Genomic DNA, 20,309 nt, shown 5'->3' on the forward strand with positions numbered 1-20,309 from the left:
TCAGATTCAACCACTTTGAGAGCTTTTGATGACTTGCCTTTGGATGGAAGAGATATTGATTTACTCTTCTTAGTAAACTCATGTTCATTAAGACTTAACTCATGAACTTTGAGAGAACTAACAAGATCTTCGACACTTAAAGTGTTTAAATCTTTAGCTTCCTCAATGGCAGTCACCTTTGGTCTCCATCTGGTAGGTAAGCTTCTGAGTATCTTGCTTACATGATCAGAAGCAACATAGCTCTTCTTTAGAATCTGTAGCCCAGAGACTAAGGTTTGAAACCTTGAGTACATTTCCTCAATAGTTTCATCATCCTTCATCTTGAATAACTCATACTGATGTACAAGCAGGAGAGCCTTTGCTTCTTTGACCTTTTTGCTCCCTTCGTAGTTTGAACAGAGAGAAGCAAACATAGCTTTGGCAGTGGACTTGTCACTCATCTTCATGTATTCTGCTTTGGGTATGGCAGTGACAAGAGCTCCTCTGATAATATGATGCTTCTTGTAGAGTTTCCTCAGTTCTGGAGTATGTTTCTTTCTATCCACAGCAGCTCCTTCTTCATCAAGGACTAAATCACCAACACCATCTTCCAGAATATCCCATAATTCTTCATCTAGGCTCATGATGTAACTGTAAAAGTTGGTCTTCCACCAAGAGAATTCTTCAGCATCTCCATTGAATTTTGGAATCTTCCCAACACTGGATTTCTTACTATCACTATAATCATGTGAGACATTTTTATAGCTAGTATCACCAGAACCAGTAGGAGGAGGAGTAGACATGTTTTTCTCAGATCTTTGACTGTTGCACGGTTAAGTGTTTTCACAACAGACCAAGGCTCTGATACCAATTGAAGGTGAGAAAAACACAAGAAGGGGGGGGGGGGGGGTTGAATTGTGTTTTGAAAAAATCTTCGTTTCTCCTAAAACCTGAACACACTGATCAGAAGCTAAGTGAGACAGCTTCTGAAGTGATAATCAGAATCTAAATGCAGCGGAATAAAACAGAGAGAGAGAGAGAGAGAGAGAGAAAAAGAACGACACAAAGCAATTATACTGGTTCCTTCCACAATCCGGAAGTAGTCCAGTCCCCCTTGCACTTCCAAGGAGATTTCACTAAGAGTAATATCTGATTACAATTGCTCAAGCACACAAGCAAGAGACTTCCTTTGCTCAAGCACACAAGCTAGAGACTTCCTTTGCTCAAGAACACAATCAAGAGACTTCCTGCTCAAGCACAACTGCAAGAGACTTCCTAACTAAACAAAATTACACAGAAAATTGTTTAGGTTGAACACTTGATATACAATCAGAGGTGCTCACAATACAAATCAGATACAGACTCAATGGACTTAAGAATTTCTAAGAAATGACTTTGAGACACAGAAATTCTAAGTGAATGCAGAACAATTTCAGCAGAGGTTTGACACTTGTAAAAAATATTGAGAGTATGTCGTTCAGCATTACCAAATCTCTAGGTCTTCACTCCTTTATATAGAGGTGTGAAAGAGACGTTGTGAAATTGCCAGCACACCAAAGAGTCGTTGTTGAAGCTTGGTCTTTCACCTTTGATCTTTTGCCTGATTTGGTTGTTGTCCTATGAAGAACTAATTTGAAATCCATTCCTTATCCAAAGGAACATCTATGCAGGCGAAGCCGTATTCTGGAGCTGTTTTCTTGTCTTGTAGCGTGGACACAAAACAGAGTAGTGGAGAACGTGGTTGTACAATTCGTACAAATGTCAACGCTTTCGTCCAAATTGCAAGCACATGCCTTCAAACACCTTTGAAATGACCGTTGCAAAATTCCACTAATCCTTTGTTGCGTTTTCGAATCCAATAGACAGCTTTTGCAGTGATAATTCTTCAATTCTTGAATCTTTGCAAATCCAGTTGATATTCAACTTCTGGTGAAATGGCTTCTGATGAGGCAGCTTCTGCAGTTTCTGATGATACAGCTTCTGATGATATGACTTCTGCAGCTTCTGATAATACAGCTTCTGATGATATGACTTCTGGACCTCTTGTCTTCAGGAGCACTATTCTTACTTCAGAAGCGACTTAACTTCAGGAGCGCTTTTTCTCTTCAGTAGCAAGTTGCCTTCAGGAGCGTCCAAGCTTCAAATTTTGTTGTTTTCCTTTGCTCTTTATTTTCTCATTCAGAACCAATGATGATGTAACTTTTTAATTATGGTCCTGTATACTTGAACAAATATTAGCTAGTCCAATTTACAATTTTTAATACCTTGTTATCATCAAAACTCTTTAAGGTTCATTGTTAAACACATTTTGTTCCAACATCATTTACTATTTCCAACAACATTAATTATTTCATTACATACATGCCATTATACATCTGTTTCTTCAATCAGCACTAAATAGCATGTTGAATACATAAATTATCTCTCTCTAAAGGATAAAATTGTAAAAACAATAGTGATTACAATCAACTTTTTACAAATATTCACTTTCTTAATTCTCGTGATTTTATCAAAAGGATCTTATAAATAGGAACCGAGGTAGTAATAAATAAAGAAACCAGACAAGCAATTGAGGAATATGCAAAGAGGTCAAGATAAAATTTCAATATATAAACTGAATATGATTTACATTTAGTTCTTTCTATGATAATACATACATTGCAATTAGTTGTAATTTTAGGCATTCCTAAAGATAATTAATTGAGAATGATAATTTCACCTTCTCCCCAATCTCTGTAAAGAAATTTCTTTTCATTCAAATATGTTACTCCCATAATCTCATTCTTTAGAACCAACCCCACAAATTCCTACGGAATTCGGACACTTGATCTCTTTAATAATATCAAATTCAAACTTCCTTTTTTCTTCCTCTACAAACTTCTGATCCACAAACTTAATTATGTGACATTTTCCTTTGCCTTTGCCATTTATTTTTCTTCTTTTGTTGCTTTGTCTCTCAGCTGCCCATCTTTCCTCCCAAGGATTTCCACTTCTATCTCAAATAGCTCCCTTATTTTCATTGCTATTCTTTAAATTTTATGGGAGAAAGGAAAAAAAAACCAAACATATATATATATATATATATATATATATATATATATATATATATATATAAAGAGAAAAAGTCAGTGCATGTAACGGCCCAGGTGGGTCCCGGCTAGGCACTGTACCCCCCGACACTGTTACTCACAAGCTTAATCACTACCCCCCCTTGTAGTAGTGTTTTTGCCTCCCGTGGGAATCGAACCTAGTACCTGGGGTTAAGTACTATTTCAATGCATTCCCACTAGGCACTTAACCCCAGGTACTAGGTTCGATTCCCACGGGAGGCAAAAACACTACTACAGGAGGGGGTAGTGATTAAGCTTGTGAGTAACAGTGCCGGGGGGTACAGTGCCTAGCCGGGACCCACCTGGGCTGTTATAAAATAAAGGGGTTATATATATATATATATATAATAAACACATTTTGTATTAAAAAAAGGATAAAACACCAACACATTTTGCAATCAAGATTGTCCTCGTGAGCTTAGCTCAGTTGGTATGGACAATGCATAAAAATATGTAAGATCTGGGGTTCAAACCCCGGCCACCACAAAAAAAAAATCAAGATTAACACCCTGTTAACACATCAAAATATTTTGTTTTAAGTATGTTCATTTTTTTTATTTCAAAAAAAAATATAGTTCGCTAAAAAACTGTATATAATACAGTATTTTTATAGATATTTTACTTGATTGCAACTATATTTTTGGTGTATTTATTTAAATATGTAAAATATCTTTGTAAAAACTATGTGAAGCTAATTTTAGAGGGCCTTTATCAAGGTGCTTCTATTTATACCAGCGGAAATATAGACATTTTTTTTTTGAGGGAAAGCGGAAATATAGACATTAACGTGCTTGTCTATCCGTAATTTTATTATTATCCGTTGTTTATGTATTGATTGTATGATACCTAATGGAATTTACTTTGTTTCTTTCTGTTATACAATTAATATTTATGTTAATCGTGACATAGATTTAAATTGAAATTAAAAATTCCATTGAGTTGTGAAGGGTAAATCTATCCAAAAAAAATCTCCGACGAAAAAGTAGCTATACGGTAATTAAATCTTAAGTCGCCGTTAAATAAAGATATACATTATAATAAAAAATGTGCCTCAATTTAGTGTCAAATATTTTTAAAAAATTTCAAAAACCAAACTCATTTTTTTATTGAGACCAAGTCATATATATGAATCATTTGGTACAATCAAGTTTAATCATACAATTCAACTGGTGATCGAATGGTTCAATCAATATCATGGTAATCCATGGGTCGATCACAAATCTGATTTTTAAAACACTAATTTTTATGGTTGTTTTTTTGTTAGAATTAGTTTACTGATGTTAGGAACTCCAAATTTCACATAAGCACAACAAGAAAATTTATTAGCGATTAATAAAGAATATGTTTTAAAGTTTCGAGGGGAACAAAGAAAAGGTTTTAGAATAAGCAGAGAAAGAACGACAGGGAAAGGAGAGTATTCCCCCATCTTGTAGGGAACAATATTTTTCTTTCACAAAACACTCTCACAAACAAGATGAGACATTCATCTCTTTTCCTCCCCTCTCCTCTCCTCTTTAAAGTTCTTCCTATTTTTTCCTCATAGCTCCGAAACAGAATCCATTTAAAGATTCCACCAACAATAAAGTTCATGATACAACCACATAACATGTGACAATTTACGTTACATCATACAATTATCATATTGGGAACAATATTTTGTGACAAAATGCATTCCAGCAAATAACATTTTTTGTCTTACCATTTACATTCCAGCAAACAATTATCATTCAATATTACCATGTAAATTCAATCATAAAATTAACATTTCATGATAAAAATTTCAATATGACAAAAAATATATGCATTCTCTTGGGTGCTTTTTGTATGATTTATAACCTAACTAATCATGATTTCTTCAAAACACTAGTATTCTCGAAGATTCTTACAACCACAAAATTAGTGTTTTAAGTTAAGAATAAAAAAAAAAATTAAAACCCTACGTGTTATTTTTTCTTGGTAAAACTCAGTTTATTTTTTTAAAATTGTATTTTTTTTTTTCTTTGAAAAAGTTGACTGTATCTCATTTGGTCTCAAATATAAACAAAAAAACGTCAAATAAAGCTGATGTAACTAATTTAAAATTTGAATTATACACATCACATAGTTTGATTATTTTTTTCTTATATTTGTGACCAAAATTAATGACATGTAATATGAAATGAGATAAATGAATATATTTTCCTTTGACTGTGAATGAGAGGACATCAACTAAATATATACAACTACCATTGTACTACTAATGTGAACTGTACTATACTAAAATCTACTATACTTAGATTACTTGTACTACAAGCTACTCTATTGATGAACCAATTCCTTTGTCTTAGTTTTCTCATGGTGTAATAATATGATTGGTGTGGTTGGAATAGCAGTGGCAAGAGCGCCAACACTCGAGTAGATAGGTAATTGACATTGAATCAACAACTATTCTCAAAACAATGAAGTTGTCCATGTTTCTTTAAAAGAAAGTAGTCAATTTTATGATTTTGATCGTTGTGAAATCTTGATATTGTGTTTGTTTGTGAGAAAATCAAATTAGCTGGTGGAATTGTGACCTAAAAATCGGGATTTTCAATAAAGGTCTGCAACTACGCATAACGGTTTTAATGTTGTTGATACTACAATGCAACTGCGATTGATATCGCGTTGGCTGTATTTGACTCATTTCTTTTGTAATATCAAGGGCAGTAACATGACTGCAATAGTTACCGCATCAAATATTTAACCCCAAATGGTTGGTTCATTAATTAATTAAAAAATGAATGATCTTTGCAAAGAGTTGTGTTATTTGAACATCCATATATGTGACAACTTTTGTTACAACCAAAATTTTACAAAGGAAATGAGATATTGGCACAAAAACCAAAGCAATAGAGAGAGGAAGTAAAAAGATAATGTGAGTATGCAAATTGGGGGGCAATGTGTTAGGTGATTTCATTATGAATTGGTGTAGTTGGGTCATTTGGAGTTATATGAAAGCAAACCTGGTTTAATTTCAGAATTGTTCAGTAAATTACCTTGCTTTAGGAATATTCCAATGTTTTAAATATTTGTTTACTGCATCACATCATAGTCCGGTAAAAAAAGATCAACATATTCTATAAAGCATTGACACAAACAGGGATACAAAATGTGTTGACACCGATGATAATTTGAAAACATGGAAGTAATTGAATATAATCACATATATTAATGTTCGACACCCACATATGTGAGACATCAAACACACCTTCAAACTTGAATGAATTATATCTATTCTGCAATCAATTTTGGTAACCATCTATTTTCTTTACGTGGGGTTAAAATACAAATATCATGTAGAATTCAACTATCATTGGTTGCCAAATAGAAGGAAATGAAATTGATTAGTCTCCATATATCAAAAAACAAGATTCTTGAAGAATAGAATGGAACATCAATTTTGCAGCCATAACTCTGCAGGTTTAAGGGTCTCTGGACTTGCAAAAAGATTTACTAGCATGTTAAATGGAGTTACTACTTCTTCGCATTACGCACGTGGTTGCTACTTCACGTTGCCGAATACTAAAGCCGCTCCTTTCAGACATTTGATATATCCGACACCGGAGGACTGTGGACTTGGAGTGCATGTCACCACTCTAATAGATCTCCTAAAAGGTGCCTCTGTTTGATTCCATTATTATTGTGGAATGTTATATACTGTTTTTGTGAGAAGTTGAGAAAGTAAAACGATCCAAAGACTTTCGGGTATCATAATCTTATTTTCCTGGAATTCATTCAAGAACAATGTCAATGTAGTATCTTTTCAAGGTAAAAACAAAAACAAAACAAAAATTAAATCACACTACATATTTTTTTTCCATTATCAAACAACAAAACAAGTCACATTTCACTTTTTTAGTTGTTCTGTAACATTGCTATAATTTTGAAAGTAACGTAATAGTTTTCTAACACAGTGGTGGATACAAGACCTCGATTCAGATGGTGCTATTGTTTCTAATTCATCAATGATTATTATATTTTGTAAAAATAAATAGTATTAAAAAAAAAAATTAAGTAGCATAGTGACAAAAAAAAAAATCACCTTAAGGTGAAAAGTGGTATATCTAAAGTTCCAACCTCAGAGATGCGATGCTAAATTTTGATGTATTACCTCTAAAAAAATAAAATTGGTGTGCTGATTTAGACGGTTAAAATGGTCATAATGTCTAACCAAAAAAAAAAGAAATAATTGAAATCAAAATATAAAGACACAAAATGAGAAAAGTAAGAAAAACAAAAGTACTATCCAATATAGTATAAATTATATGTGAAAGAATTAAACAAGCAGTGGAATGTTGTAGTGGTTGAGTCATATTGTTAATGATAATAGGATAGAATAAGAAAGTTTCTAAAAGCAAAATGTACTAACATTATTAATTAAAAAGTTTCTAAAAGCAAGAGTCAAGGATAGACGCAGCCTGTGTGTTGTAATAGAGTTTTGGCTCAGCAAAGGTGCAAGGTTAAAAATTGGGGTTATGCAAATTATGAATAAACTACGAAACTGCTCTAAATGTCAAAAAATCGACTTGGACACCCTCACACATATGTGGGTTACCGAAAGTCAACAGAGACGCCACCGATGCAAATTTTTTGCAATCAGAAGATCACTCATTTGATGTAGTCGCGTGATCTAGACTATGTGATTAAAGACTAGAGAATACATTCCTACATCAATAAATGAATTTCAAAATATAAATTCAAAACATGATAATGTTAATTTCAATCAAACGATTTAGACCGTCAATTGCATGATTGCGAAAAAATAGAGAAACCAATCAATTTATCACTCTATCTTACAAAGCAAAAAGCATGAGAGTGGCCCTCATTCCCTCCAAGTGCTTCCAATATTAAGACCATCAAGTAAAATTTAATTGACTTGGTTTTTTTTTTTTTTAACAACCAATATTATTGCTAGCATCCAAACTCCGTAAGACGAGAAAGTTGGTGCAGAAAAAAAACAATACAACACCCCAGCGCATATGCAATACAGGACGGCCAAAAAATATGGAAAAAACAACACCACAAAAATCTAACAGCACCATAAAATTAAGAGAGTTGCTTTTCTGACAAAGAATACTTCCAATTGACACATGGAAATGACCTTAATACCCCCAGCGGTTGTTAACTGCGACTGGAAAACACGCCGGTAGTTAACTACCGTTGAGTGCCAGCGGTTGTTAACAACCGCCGAAGTTGAGTGTAGCGGTTGTTAACTGCCGCTACGTGCTTAACATTTTTCCAGAAGCTCATTTCCATCTTCCTTATTTTGTGTTTTTCCTAACCAATTTTAACTTTCATTTTCATCTAAAATTTTAATCAAATAACCAATTGAAAAATCTTCTAAAATTTTCATCTAATAATACCTAAACATATTCATCCAATATTTAACAGGAACATGGTTAAATTAAAACGCAAGAAATAATATATAACGAACGTACGTATTTTTCATAAAAATAGGAAAATGTACGGAACATGTCATAATAATACATCATGATCATCATACTCAAAAAATACATAAAAAAATCCTAATACTAATCAGCCCTGCCTAGCCTGCCTCTGCTGCCCCCTGCGCCGCCTGGAAATCTGATAAGTAAGGACAGGCTCAGTAGCACTAACTATCCGCAAGACCTCCTGGACAACCTCCTCTTTGGTCATCTCGCCATGCCTGGCCGCAATATCTCGGGCTATGTGCGCCACATCCCGGACGATCGTCAGTGTGTCAGGCATCTCCCTGGCATGCTCCTCCTCAATCAGCTGCTCCACATTCGCCGGCCTGGGAGGGGATCCCTCATCAGGTGGGAGAATGCGAGGGTGAGAGACTGTGGCATACCAAGCCATGTAGCCAGGAACATGATGCCATGGTGTCTGACACCCATCTACCCAACCACCTACTAACCATGCAGCAGCATCCATCAACACAGTAGTCAGCATCTGTGTAGGCACCTGAGGGACTTCATAGCCAACTCATAAACAACTCATAACCAACACCAACACTAATCGCAATTCATAACCATAATACCAGATACATATATACATTATTAAATTTAACATATTTGGAAAAAAAATCACAAAAAAAGCAAGATTATTTCACTTAGGCTTTTCATCAAACACCTTAAGTGCATTTTAAAATACTAGCATAATTAGTGTTAATTCAAAATCAAATTCAACTACATTGAACCTAAACCTACTCTAAACAACAATGTCAGCTTAAACAATCATAAACAACATCTAATTCTATCATAATTTGCAATTTTTAAACCTAACCTAAACCCTAAACATTTTGCTAAAAATTTTGAAAACTAACACCCTAAACAACCTACATTACATGTAAATAGGAAGAAAGTTTGTCATACCCCAATTTTTAACCTAAGGTCCCACTGACACGCGTCACGCGACCCTGATCAGTCCCAGACATTTCGGCGAAAAATTCGGCAGAGAAGTATTTTAAAATACCTCATGTTTTGGTTCCGAGTCGGGCCCGCTTTCTCTCTTTATTTCTTTGTATTATTTATTATCTTGGCTTCCATCTTTTATTTTTTATTTTTTATTATTAATTGGTAAATTTTAACTTTTTATTTAGTAACTATTTTCTTTTAATTCTTTTATTTTCTTTTCTTTTTTTAAAAAAAATATATATATATAGGTACGTATATATTCTTTTATTATGTCATTTTTATTTTATTTTTTTAGTCATTATCATTATTTGTTAAAGTCCACAATATAGTCCAAGTTCACGACACAGCCTCTCACACGCGCATATTCATCTCGTCTCAATCCAAGTTACACGTTTTTTTTTCTCTTTTTTTTTCATCCTCATCCTCATCACAGCCTGTCAAGTGAATCAGTACCAATTCATTTCCAAATTCATTCCGAGCCCAAACTCAGGAACAGAAACACGCTGGCCTCATCCTAATCCAGCCACAAAATTCTGTAACGAACAAGTGAGCGTGCTCCCTAAGTTGTTTCAAACCCTTACCCTATAAATACACGCACAACACAGCAAAGGGGAAAAAGGCAGAGAAGCGCACAAGCAGAACAACAATTCCAACACACACGGAGAAGGAGCCAGACGCACATCAATCAACCGAAGCAATCATCCACAGACACGAAGGCAACGCAAACCCAGAACAACGAGCAACACGACGCACACACCGAGTTCGTACTGAGAACGACCCAAACACAACACCAGTTCGAAACAGAGCCGTATCTAAGGTAAGAAGGGTATACCCCTTCATTTTTTCCTTTTTGTATGTAATTTGTTTTGATGTGGTGCGCGAAAGGACTGTAAAAGAAACCGGAAAGAATAGAGTGAGAATAGGAAAAAGAAATTCAAAATTAAGAAGAAAAGGGAAGGAGGGGATCGAAATAGGCAGAATAGATGTAGAAGAAGGTAGAACAAAAAAAAAATCAAAAAAATAGCGGCGGCGCCGCCGTCCAAGGCGGCCCACCGCCGCTAGAAACAACCTACCTCCACCGTGAAACTCGCCGGCTTCTGGGCTGGCTTGATGAACACATGCGTGTTCTCATGAGAGAGAACAGAGAGAACTTGAGTGAAGAGAAGGAATGGATCTTAAGAAATGGGAGAAAACAGGGTTTACACCCTTTATATATTCTCTCAACCGGTTCGGTTCGTTTGGACCCGACCCAGGTCTGAACCGAACCGGTCCCCAGACAGCCCAGCGCCCCTTTGTTCTTCTTGAGCCCGTTTTCACTTGTTTTATTTTCTACACCACATGCTTGCTGCCTGCGCCCCCCCCCCCCCCCCCCACCTGCATCACTTTTATTTGTTCATTTCATTTCATCTAATTTTACCTCATACATTTTTTTAGTCTATTTTAATTTATCCAAGTTTTAATTTTGCCTCATGCATTTGTTTAGTTCATCTAGGGTTTTAGTCTTACTCCATACATTTATTTAGTCTATTTTTCATTTAGGTTTTATTTCATCTCACGCATTTGTTTAGTTTGTCTAGGGTTTCAACTTCACTTCATGCATTTGTTTAATTGCTTTAGTTTATCTAGGGTTTCAACTTCACTTCATGCATTTGTTTAGTTGCTTTTGTTTATCTAGGTTTTAACTTTACCTCATGCATTTTTTTTTTAGTTTAGGTTTATTGTACTTTATCATTCCGCACGTTAAATTATTTATCGTTATCTCGCACAACTTAGAATGTAAACTAGGCCTTAATGTAAATAATTTATGTTTTTTTGTCATTTATTTTTCCGCAGACTTTAGAATGTAAATAGGCTCTAATGTAATTTATCTATTTATTTTCTCGCAGACCATAGAATGTTTTAATAGGGTTTTTGTAATAGCTTAGATGCATGTGTGCGTGCGTGTGTGTATGCCTCTATCTTTCATGCTTGCTAGCTTAGGTTAAAGGTCCTAGTGGTGGTCCAACGCCACCATAAGGTACCTACGCGTTTTACTTTATGCTCCGTTAGTTTAATCCTTATTCCAATTATTTGAAAACAACAAAAACATGCAAATAGTATCAAAACACAAAGATATTTTTTTAAATAAACCTTGATCTTAAATCAAGTGACGTCTTTTTATTTTATTTCCTTAATCAAATATCAAACAATTTAACTTTGTTTTGAGTCCACTTTCCTTAATATTAAAAAACACAAACAAATACTCATTTGCCACTTTGGCTTTCTTTCATTTTAAAACCTTTTTTTTCCAAAACCTTAAAAAACACACAACCAATCAAACGTCAGTTTTTACCACGAACTACGTGATTTTGATCCCTCACGGGTACGTAGGCAGAGGACACTCGTCCTTTCAAATCAATAAAATGTAGATAATTAGGTCCTCCTTTTTTTTTAATCACTTAAAATTCCTTTTCTTTCAAAATAAGCAAGTTATAGCACATTATCTAAATAAAACTAAAAGGTTCCCGTAGAGTACTACGGACATAAAGGGTGCTAACACCTTCCCTTTATGTAACCAACCCCCGGACCCCCAATTTAAATAAATTTTTTCAAAGTCGTGAAATAAATTTAGTGAGTCAATAAGCTAATCAAATAGCCTTGATCTCCGAAAAATGACGCGACAGAAATGGCGACTTCACTGGGGAAAAGATCTAAGAGGGTTGAGCCTAACTTGGTCTTGTTTAATTTTTGTGCTATAACTTGCTTAAAAAAATCAAAAAAATAAAAGATGGAAATACGTGTATATCTGTTCATCCTTCTTCTTTCTCCTTTCTAACGTGAGTGGTGAGATAAGTCCTACACCCGGACTTGAGAGAAATTTAAGATAGGACGGTGGTATAATCATAGTGCCTTGCCAAGAGTGAATTTTGGTTTGTGACACATGTGATAACCCCACTCAACTGAGGGATCTTGGAAGTATACTATGTTGGCATGAGTATTCGTGTTGGCATGTTATTTTCAGGTGACTGTCGAAAGTTGAGGACCTTTAGTTACCTTTAACCCCTCTTGGCCTTTTAGGACGTGGTGCGGTGGCTAATCATGAGTAATCTTGGTTTAGTTGATACGCGATACCACACTCAGACGAGACTTTCTTACGAATATTATTGGAACGGAAGTATTTCCGTAACCTGATGGTGTTCGGAAGTGGTTGATAACTCTGGGAACTTGGTAGAACCCGTGATACAGGTACATTTGAAAACCATAGTCCTTACCAATGGCGTTTTCTCCCTTGACTCCATCATTATGGGCCAAACCTCACTGTGTTTTCACCGTTTGTGTAGCATATTCATGCATACATGCATTCATTCATAAAACTTTCTTTTTCATCATCAAAATATCGAAGGACTTATATAAACTTTTTTCTTTTGTAAACATCATAGATGGAAATTCCTACAAGAAACACTAGGAAGTATACCTTCCAGAAGCCAGATGTGGCTAAGTTAAGGGAGTTAGGGAGGAAGGTAGCTAGCCAGGATGATTTTCGCGAACTTCATGGGAAACTGCTGGATATCCTCAAGGTAGATGTTACAAAAGGCGTCTTGGAGACTTTGGTTCAATTTTATGACCGTCATTGTCACTGTTTTACTTTCCCAGACTATCAGCTTGTCCCTACACTAGAAGAGTACTCTCATTTGATAGGTATAACCGTGCTTAACAAAGTACCTTTCAGCGGCCTTGAACCCAATCCCAAAGCCACAACCATTGCTAAAGCCCTCCATCTTGAAGCCTCCATCGTAAGAGATAATCTTATTGTCCAAACCAAAGGGGGTCCCTCAGGTTTCTCCACCGATTTCCTCTACGATCAGGCTTCCATTTTTGAACAGTCTGGCGCCAACCATGCCTTTTACTCTGTCTTAGCCTTACTTATCTATGGTCTTGTGCTTTTCCCGAACATTCCTAATTTTGTTGACATCCGTGCCATCCAAGTTTTTCTTACCAAAAACCCCGTCCCTACTCTTCTAGCAAACACCTACCATTCCATCCATGATCGAACTCTTGCAACTCGTGGAGCTATCCTTTGTTGTGCACCTTTACTCTACAAATGGTTCATCTCTCATCTACCTCAACCCCGCTCTTTCATAACCAACCTTGAAGGTACTCCCTGGTCTAAAAAAATCATGGCCTTGACAACAACTGATATAGTTTGGTACCATCCAACCTGGGATGATGGGACAGTCATTATCAGATGTGGTGACTATCCCAATGTACCTCTCATTGGTATGGAAGGAGGAATTAGCTACAATCCCGTCCTTGCCCGACATCAATTGGGATACCCGATGAAGACACAACCAAGTAACCTTGCTTTAACCAATGAGTTCTACTGCAATGACGGTAATCACCTGGGTAAAAGGGAGGAATTTGTGCAAGCTTGGCGGAGTATTCACAGACTTAACAGGAACCAACTGGGAAAAAGGGACAATTTTCTGCATGGATCTTACACTCAGTGGGTCATCAGTAAAGCTATCCAGAATCAGATGCCTTACACGGTACCGAGGCTCGTATCCGCAACAATTCCATCTTCATCATTACCTTTACCCTCTAAAACTCTGGGAGAGCACCAAGAACGATTGGCTGATAAAGACCGAGAAATTGCCACTTGGAAAAGGAAATATGACGAGGCTATGCTCATGATAGAAGATAAGAATGAAGAAATAAGGAAGCAGGAAAGTGTGATTCTCAAATTAGGGCAACAGATGATCGAGAGAAATGATCTACTCCAGGAGAAGGACAGGCTGCTTAAAAAGCATATCACTAAGAAGCAGCGCATGGATTCCATGGATTTGTTTGACGGTCCACATCCAGATTTCGAAGAGTAGTCTGCTATAGGAGTTCAAGAGTATTTTAGTTGTTTCACCACTTTATGTTATTTCCTAGCTTTTTTGTGATGTACTTTGGAGTCTATCCCTTGGCTCGGTTTTGTTAAAAGGGAATTATTTTAGTACTCTAATTATTCAATAAATTTTCAGTTATGATGTTTACAAATTTGCTTTTATAAGTCCTTCGATAAATAAAAATGTGTCTATTTTTGCATAACATCATGCATCATTTTGCATTTCACAGTCTCAAATCCAAAGTCTCACACAAATTTTCTTTTCCAGAAAAAGGTCAGCTCGTTTCAAAAGGTGGCCCCACGTATCTTCTACAAGCCTACCCGCACTATCTACACTCGAGCAAACGTGAAAAAGAAGATGGATTTTCTCGAACAAGAAAACCAAGTGCTCCGTGGAGAAATAACAACCATGCAGACTAAGATGGACGAAATGGCTGAAGTGATGAAGACAATGGCGGAAGCACAGGTTCGAGCTCAAGCACAAGCTGAAGCGTAAGCTCAAGCACTAGCTCAAGCACAAGCTCAAGCTCAAGCACTGGCTCAATCACAAGCTCAAGCACTAGCACAAGCTCAGGCACAAGCACCACCGCCACCTCCTCCAGTCAGAACTCAGGCCGAAACATCCGCCTCTGCTGCCGCCTCTACCCCTGGATGGACAATATGTGCAGATACTCCGATACACTCTGCTCCGCAACGTTCTGTGCCTCGGTTCTCGCCTTTCACTGCCGGCGAAATACTCCGTCCCATTGTGTGTGAAGTTTCAAGTTCTATGCCAGAAGGTCGTTCTTGGGGTGTGCCAGTTTGCCTCAGTGAAGTATTCCGCCCTATCATGACTGAAGTTCCGATGCCTACTCGTCAAAGTGCAACTCATGTTCCTCCACCTCTGGTAGGAGCTCCTCCAGCCGCTATGACCTATTCGGCTCCGGTGATGCATATCATTCCACAAGATGAAGAACCCATATACCATTCAGGGAACATGGAGAACTATGACAAAGTGAATGACTTGCAAGAAAAATACGATGAAATGCAACGAGAGATGAGAGCTCTCCATGGAAGGAAGATGTTTGGGAAGACTGCTTACGATCTCTGTTTAGTGCCGAACGTCCAAGTACCTCACAAGTTCAAGGTACCAGATTTCGAGAAGTATAAAGGGAACTCCTGTCCTGAGGAGCATCTAACAATGTATGTGAGAAGGATGTCTGCCTATGCCAAAGATGACAAAGTCCTTATCTATTTCTTCCAAGAAAGTTTGGCTAGTCCTGCCTCAAAGTGGTACATGAACCTGGACAAAACAAAGATTCAAACCTTCCGTGACCTGTGTGATGCTTTCATGGAACAATACAGTTACAATGTGGATATGGCCCCAGACCGAAGTGATCTCCAGGCTATGACTCAAGGGGACAAGGAAACATTCAAAGAGTATGCCCAGCGATGGAGAGATGCTGCTGCCCAAGTCAGCCCGCGCGTAGAAGAGAAGGAGATGACCAAGCTCTTCTTAAAAACTCTCAGTCAGTTCTATTATGTAAACATGGTCGGAAGTACTCCCAATAACTTTGCTGAGATGGTTGCTACGGGTGTACGGTTGGAAGAAGGAGTCCGAGAAGGACGTTTAGTAAAAGAAGGGACATCTGCAAGTGGAACCAAGAAGTCTGGGAACCACCTCCCGAAAAAGAAAGAACAAGAGGTTAGTATGGTGGCTCATGGGAGGCCTCAATCAAATTATTTACCCTACCAACACGTTGCTGCCATCACACCTGCTGCCAATACCATCCAACCACCAAATAGCCAACTCCAATTCCAACAATATCATCAACCACAACACCCTCAACAACATCCTCAACCATATCCTCAACAACCATATCTTCAACAACCATATCCCCAACAATACCATCATCCACAACCATATCCTCAACAACAACAATTCCTACAATATCCCCAACAACCATACCAACAATACCCACAACGACCATATCAACAACAACAGCCTCGACCACAGAATGCCAAATTGCAAATTGACCCAATTCCCGTGACATATGCAGAGTTACTCCCAGGGTTGCTCAGTAAAAATTTGATTCAACTTAGAGCACCTCTTCCAGTGCCAGAGAAACCGCCAGCATGGTATAAACCTAACCAGACTTGTGCTTTCCATCAAGGGTCCCCAGGTCATAGTATTGAAGATTGTTATGCCATGAAGAATGCAGTTCAGAGGCTAATCAATGAAAAAAAGATAACCTTTACGGACTCAGCACCAAATGTTCGAACCAATCCGTTGCCAAACCATGGTGCCGCAACTGTCAGCATGGTCGAAGATTGCCAGAAGACTCATTTCATCCTGAACGTCCAACACATCCGGACACCTTTGGTCCCTATACATGCCAAGATGTGTCAAGCGACTCTCTTTGAACATGATCATGCCGCCTGTGAAGTGTGTCTTCTAGATCCTCAAGGTTGTCAGAAAGTAAAAGATGATATCCAAGGACTTTTAGACCAAGGAGAACTTGTTGTTGAAAGAAAGTGTGATGATGTATGTGTTATAACGTCGGAGGAGCCTTTGGAGATATTCTACGACAGTCGGAAGTCAGTTGCTGCTCCTTTAGTGATCTGTTTGCCTGGGTCGATGCCTTATGCCTCTGATACCACCTTTGCCGTCTGTAGGAAATGTCGCTGAAGTCAGTAGAGTGCTAAGGAATGGGCGTATTGTTCCTGTGGTGCCCCCAAAGAAAGCTAGTGCTCCGGTAATCGAGGAGACCCAAGCTAAAGATCCCAGTGCAGTCAAAGATATTGGTCAGTCTAGTGGGACCAATGCAAATTCTGAGATTGATGAGATTCTTAAGCTAATCAAGAAGAGTGAGTATAAAGTGGTTGATCAATTGATGCAGACCCCATCAAAGATATCCATAATGTCTCTACTGTTGAATTCTGATGCTCATAAGGAGGCTCTAATGAAGGTCCTGGAACAAGCTTTTGTGGACTACGATGTGACTGTTGGTCAATTTGGAGGAATAGTGGGGAACATCACTGCATGCAACAATCTGAGTTTCAGTGATGAAGAGCTTCCGAAAGAAGGAAGGAACCATAATATGGCTCTCCATATATCTGTGAACTGCAAGACAGATGCTTTGTCAAATGTGCTATTAGATACTGGGTCGTCCTTAAACGTAATGGCCAAAACAACTTATGATCAACTTTCTTACAAGGGTACACCTTTGAGACGGAGTGATGTAATGGTGAAAGCTTTCGACGGTTCAAGGAAGAATGTTCATGGGGTGGTGGATCTGCCTATTACAATTGGTCCACATGTTTTCCAAATTACCTTTCAAGTGATGGACATCCAAGCATCGTACAGTTGTCTGTTGGGCCGACCCTGGATTCATGAAGCTGGGGCAGTAACCTCCACATTGCATCAGAAGTTAAAATTTGTGCAGAATGGAAAACTAGTAACTGTGAATGGTGAGGAAGCTTTGCTAGTGAGTCATTTGTCGTCTTTCTCTTTCATCGGGGCTGACAGTGTTGAGGGGACATCATTCCAGGGATTTGCTATGGAAGAAGAGAATACCAAGAAGAGTGGGGCATCTATTTCCTCTCTAAAAGATGCTCAGAATGTGATACAAGCTGGAGGGTCTTCAAGTTGGGGAAAGTTAGTAGAATTGCCAGAGAACAAGCGCCGAGAAGGACTGGGTTTCTCCCCGTCAACTGATTTGCCCTGGAACGTCGTTGTGCCGACAAGAGGTACTTTCCACAGCGCTGGCTTTATCAATGCCCTGTCAGAAGCCAATGCTATCATAGAAGACAGCTCTGAGGGGATACCACAAAGTTTTGTCACTCACGGAGGGACTAGCCACAATTGGGTTGCTGTAGACGTTCCTTTTGTTGCTCACTTGTCTAAGTAATGCATTTGTTCATTTTATGTTTTTTCAAAAAAATCCTTTCGCCTCGCCCCAAGCGAAAGTGAATCTATCAAGGGCCATTTGCTTCAAAAAAAATTATTATCATCAATTAAATAAAAATGTCGTTTTGTTCCCGACTTTTGTTTTATTTTTTTTCTTTTGTGTTTTTTTCTGAAAAATGGTAATACAAAAAACCAAAAAAATATGATCACCTTCGAAAAATCTGCATTTACTTATTTTCTAAAATCATCAATCATATGTGCAGATTAAACATCAATGAACCCTTTGAACAACATACCCCTATGATCTCTCCCAACTTTGAATCCCCTGTGTATGAGGCGGAAGAGGAAGAGAACGAAGAGATTCCCGACGAAATCTCTCGGCTACTTGAACGAGAAAGAAGAGCCATTCAGCCTTATGGGGAAGCAATAGAGGTCATCAACTTGGGTACTGAAGAAGACAAGAAAGAGGTCAAGATTGGGGCATCACTTGAAGCAAGTGTCAAGAAGCGAGTGATAGAACTTCTCAGAGAATATGTTGATATATTTGCTTGGTCGTACAAAGACATGCCAGGCCTGGATACTGATATTGTGGTGCACCGTCTGCCATTGAAGCCCGAATGTCCACCAGTCAAGCAGAAGTTGAGAAGAGCCCGTCCTGATATGGCCCTCAAGATTAAAGAAGAAGTACAGAAACAGATTGATGCAGGTTTCCTTGTCACATCAGAATAGCCGCAGTGGCTTGCCAACATTGTGCCTGTTCCGAAGAAGGATGGTAAAGTTAGAATGTGTGTTGATTACCGTGATTTGAACAAAGCTAGTCCCAAAGATGATTTTCCACTACCTCACATTGATGTATTAGTTGACAACACTGCAAAGTCCAAAGTTTTCTCCTTCATGGATGGTTTCTCCGGTTACAATCAGATCAAAATGGCACCAGAAGATAGAGAGAAGACATCTTTCATTACCCCTTGGGGCACTTTTTGTTACAGAGTAATGCCGTTTGGGTTAATAAACGCAGGCGCTACTTATCAGAGAGGTATGACTACTCTTTTCCACGACATGATGCACAAAGAGATTGAGGTTTATGTGGATGATATGATTGTCAAGTCAGGTACTGAAGATGAGCATGTCGAGCATCTGCTGAAGATGTTCCAACGACTGAGAAAGTATCGACTCCGTCTGAATCCTAACAAGTGCACCTTTGGTGTCAGATCCGGAAAGCTTTTGGGCTTCATTGTCAGCCAGAAAGGTATTGAAGTAGATCCCGATAAGGTCAGAGCTATCAGAGAGATGCCCGCTCCGCAAACAGAAAAAAAAGTAAGAGGGTTTCTCGGACGACTGAACTACATTTCCCGTTTTATTTCTCATATGACTGCAACATGTGGACCGATATTCAAGCTACTCCGCAAAGAGCAAGGTATTGTGTGGACAGAAGAGTGCCAGAAAGCCTTTGACAGCATCAAAGAATATTTGCTAGAACCTCCAATCCTTATCCCTCCTGTTGAAGGAAGACCTCTGATCATGTACCTGACTGTGTTAGAAGATTCTATGGGTTGTGTACTCGGGCAACAAGATGAAACTGGAAGAAAGGAGCACGCTATTTATTACTTAAGCAAGAAGTTTACTGATTGTGAGTCTCGATATTCCATGCTTGAAAAGACATGTTGTGCTCTAGCTTGGGCTGCCAAACGCCTTCGTCACTATATGATTAACCATACTACTTGGTTGATTTCTAAAATGGATCCGATCAAGTACATCTTTGAGAAGGCCGCAGTGACAGGAAGAATCGCCCGGTGGCAGATGTTGTTATCTGAATATGACATCGAGTATCGTACCCAGAAAGCAATCAAAGGGAGTATCATTGCAGATCATTTAGCTCACCAACCAGTTGAAGATTATCAGCCTATCAAGTTCGACTTTCCTGATGAAGAGATCATGTATCTGAAAATGAAAGACTGTGACGAACCGTTATTCGGAGAGGGTCCAGATCCTGAATCAAGATGGGGTCTCATATTTGACGGAGCTGTTAATGTGTATGGTAGCGG

General features: G+C 38.0%; 1 protein-coding gene across 1 annotated transcript; it reads right to left on the reverse strand.

Annotated features, from left to right (window-relative positions):
- Window positions 1–8,645: 8,645 nt before the first annotated feature.
- On the reverse strand, window positions 8,646–9,041 carry LOC146913300 (uncharacterized). Its single transcript, XM_085720907.1, has one exon. It carries the CDS (start codon window positions 9,039–9,041, stop codon window positions 8,646–8,648), a length of 396 nt encoding a protein of 131 aa, XP_085577033.1.
- Between the last annotated feature and the right edge of the window lie 11,268 nt (window positions 9,042–20,309).

The sequence above is a fragment of the Medicago sativa genome, chromosome 6 (genome assembly GCF_051527215.1).
Source record: "Medicago sativa cultivar Bolivia chromosome 6, Bolivia_mono, whole genome shotgun sequence".
NCBI classification, from domain to species: domain Eukaryota; kingdom Viridiplantae; phylum Streptophyta; class Magnoliopsida; order Fabales; family Fabaceae; genus Medicago; species Medicago sativa.

Bases quoted from the DNA above. Each gene is read 5' to 3' on its own strand.
- LOC146913300 (XM_085720907.1), bottom strand. From the start codon at position 9,041: ATGCTGACTACTGTGTTGATGGATGCTGCTGCATGGTTAGTAGGTGGT.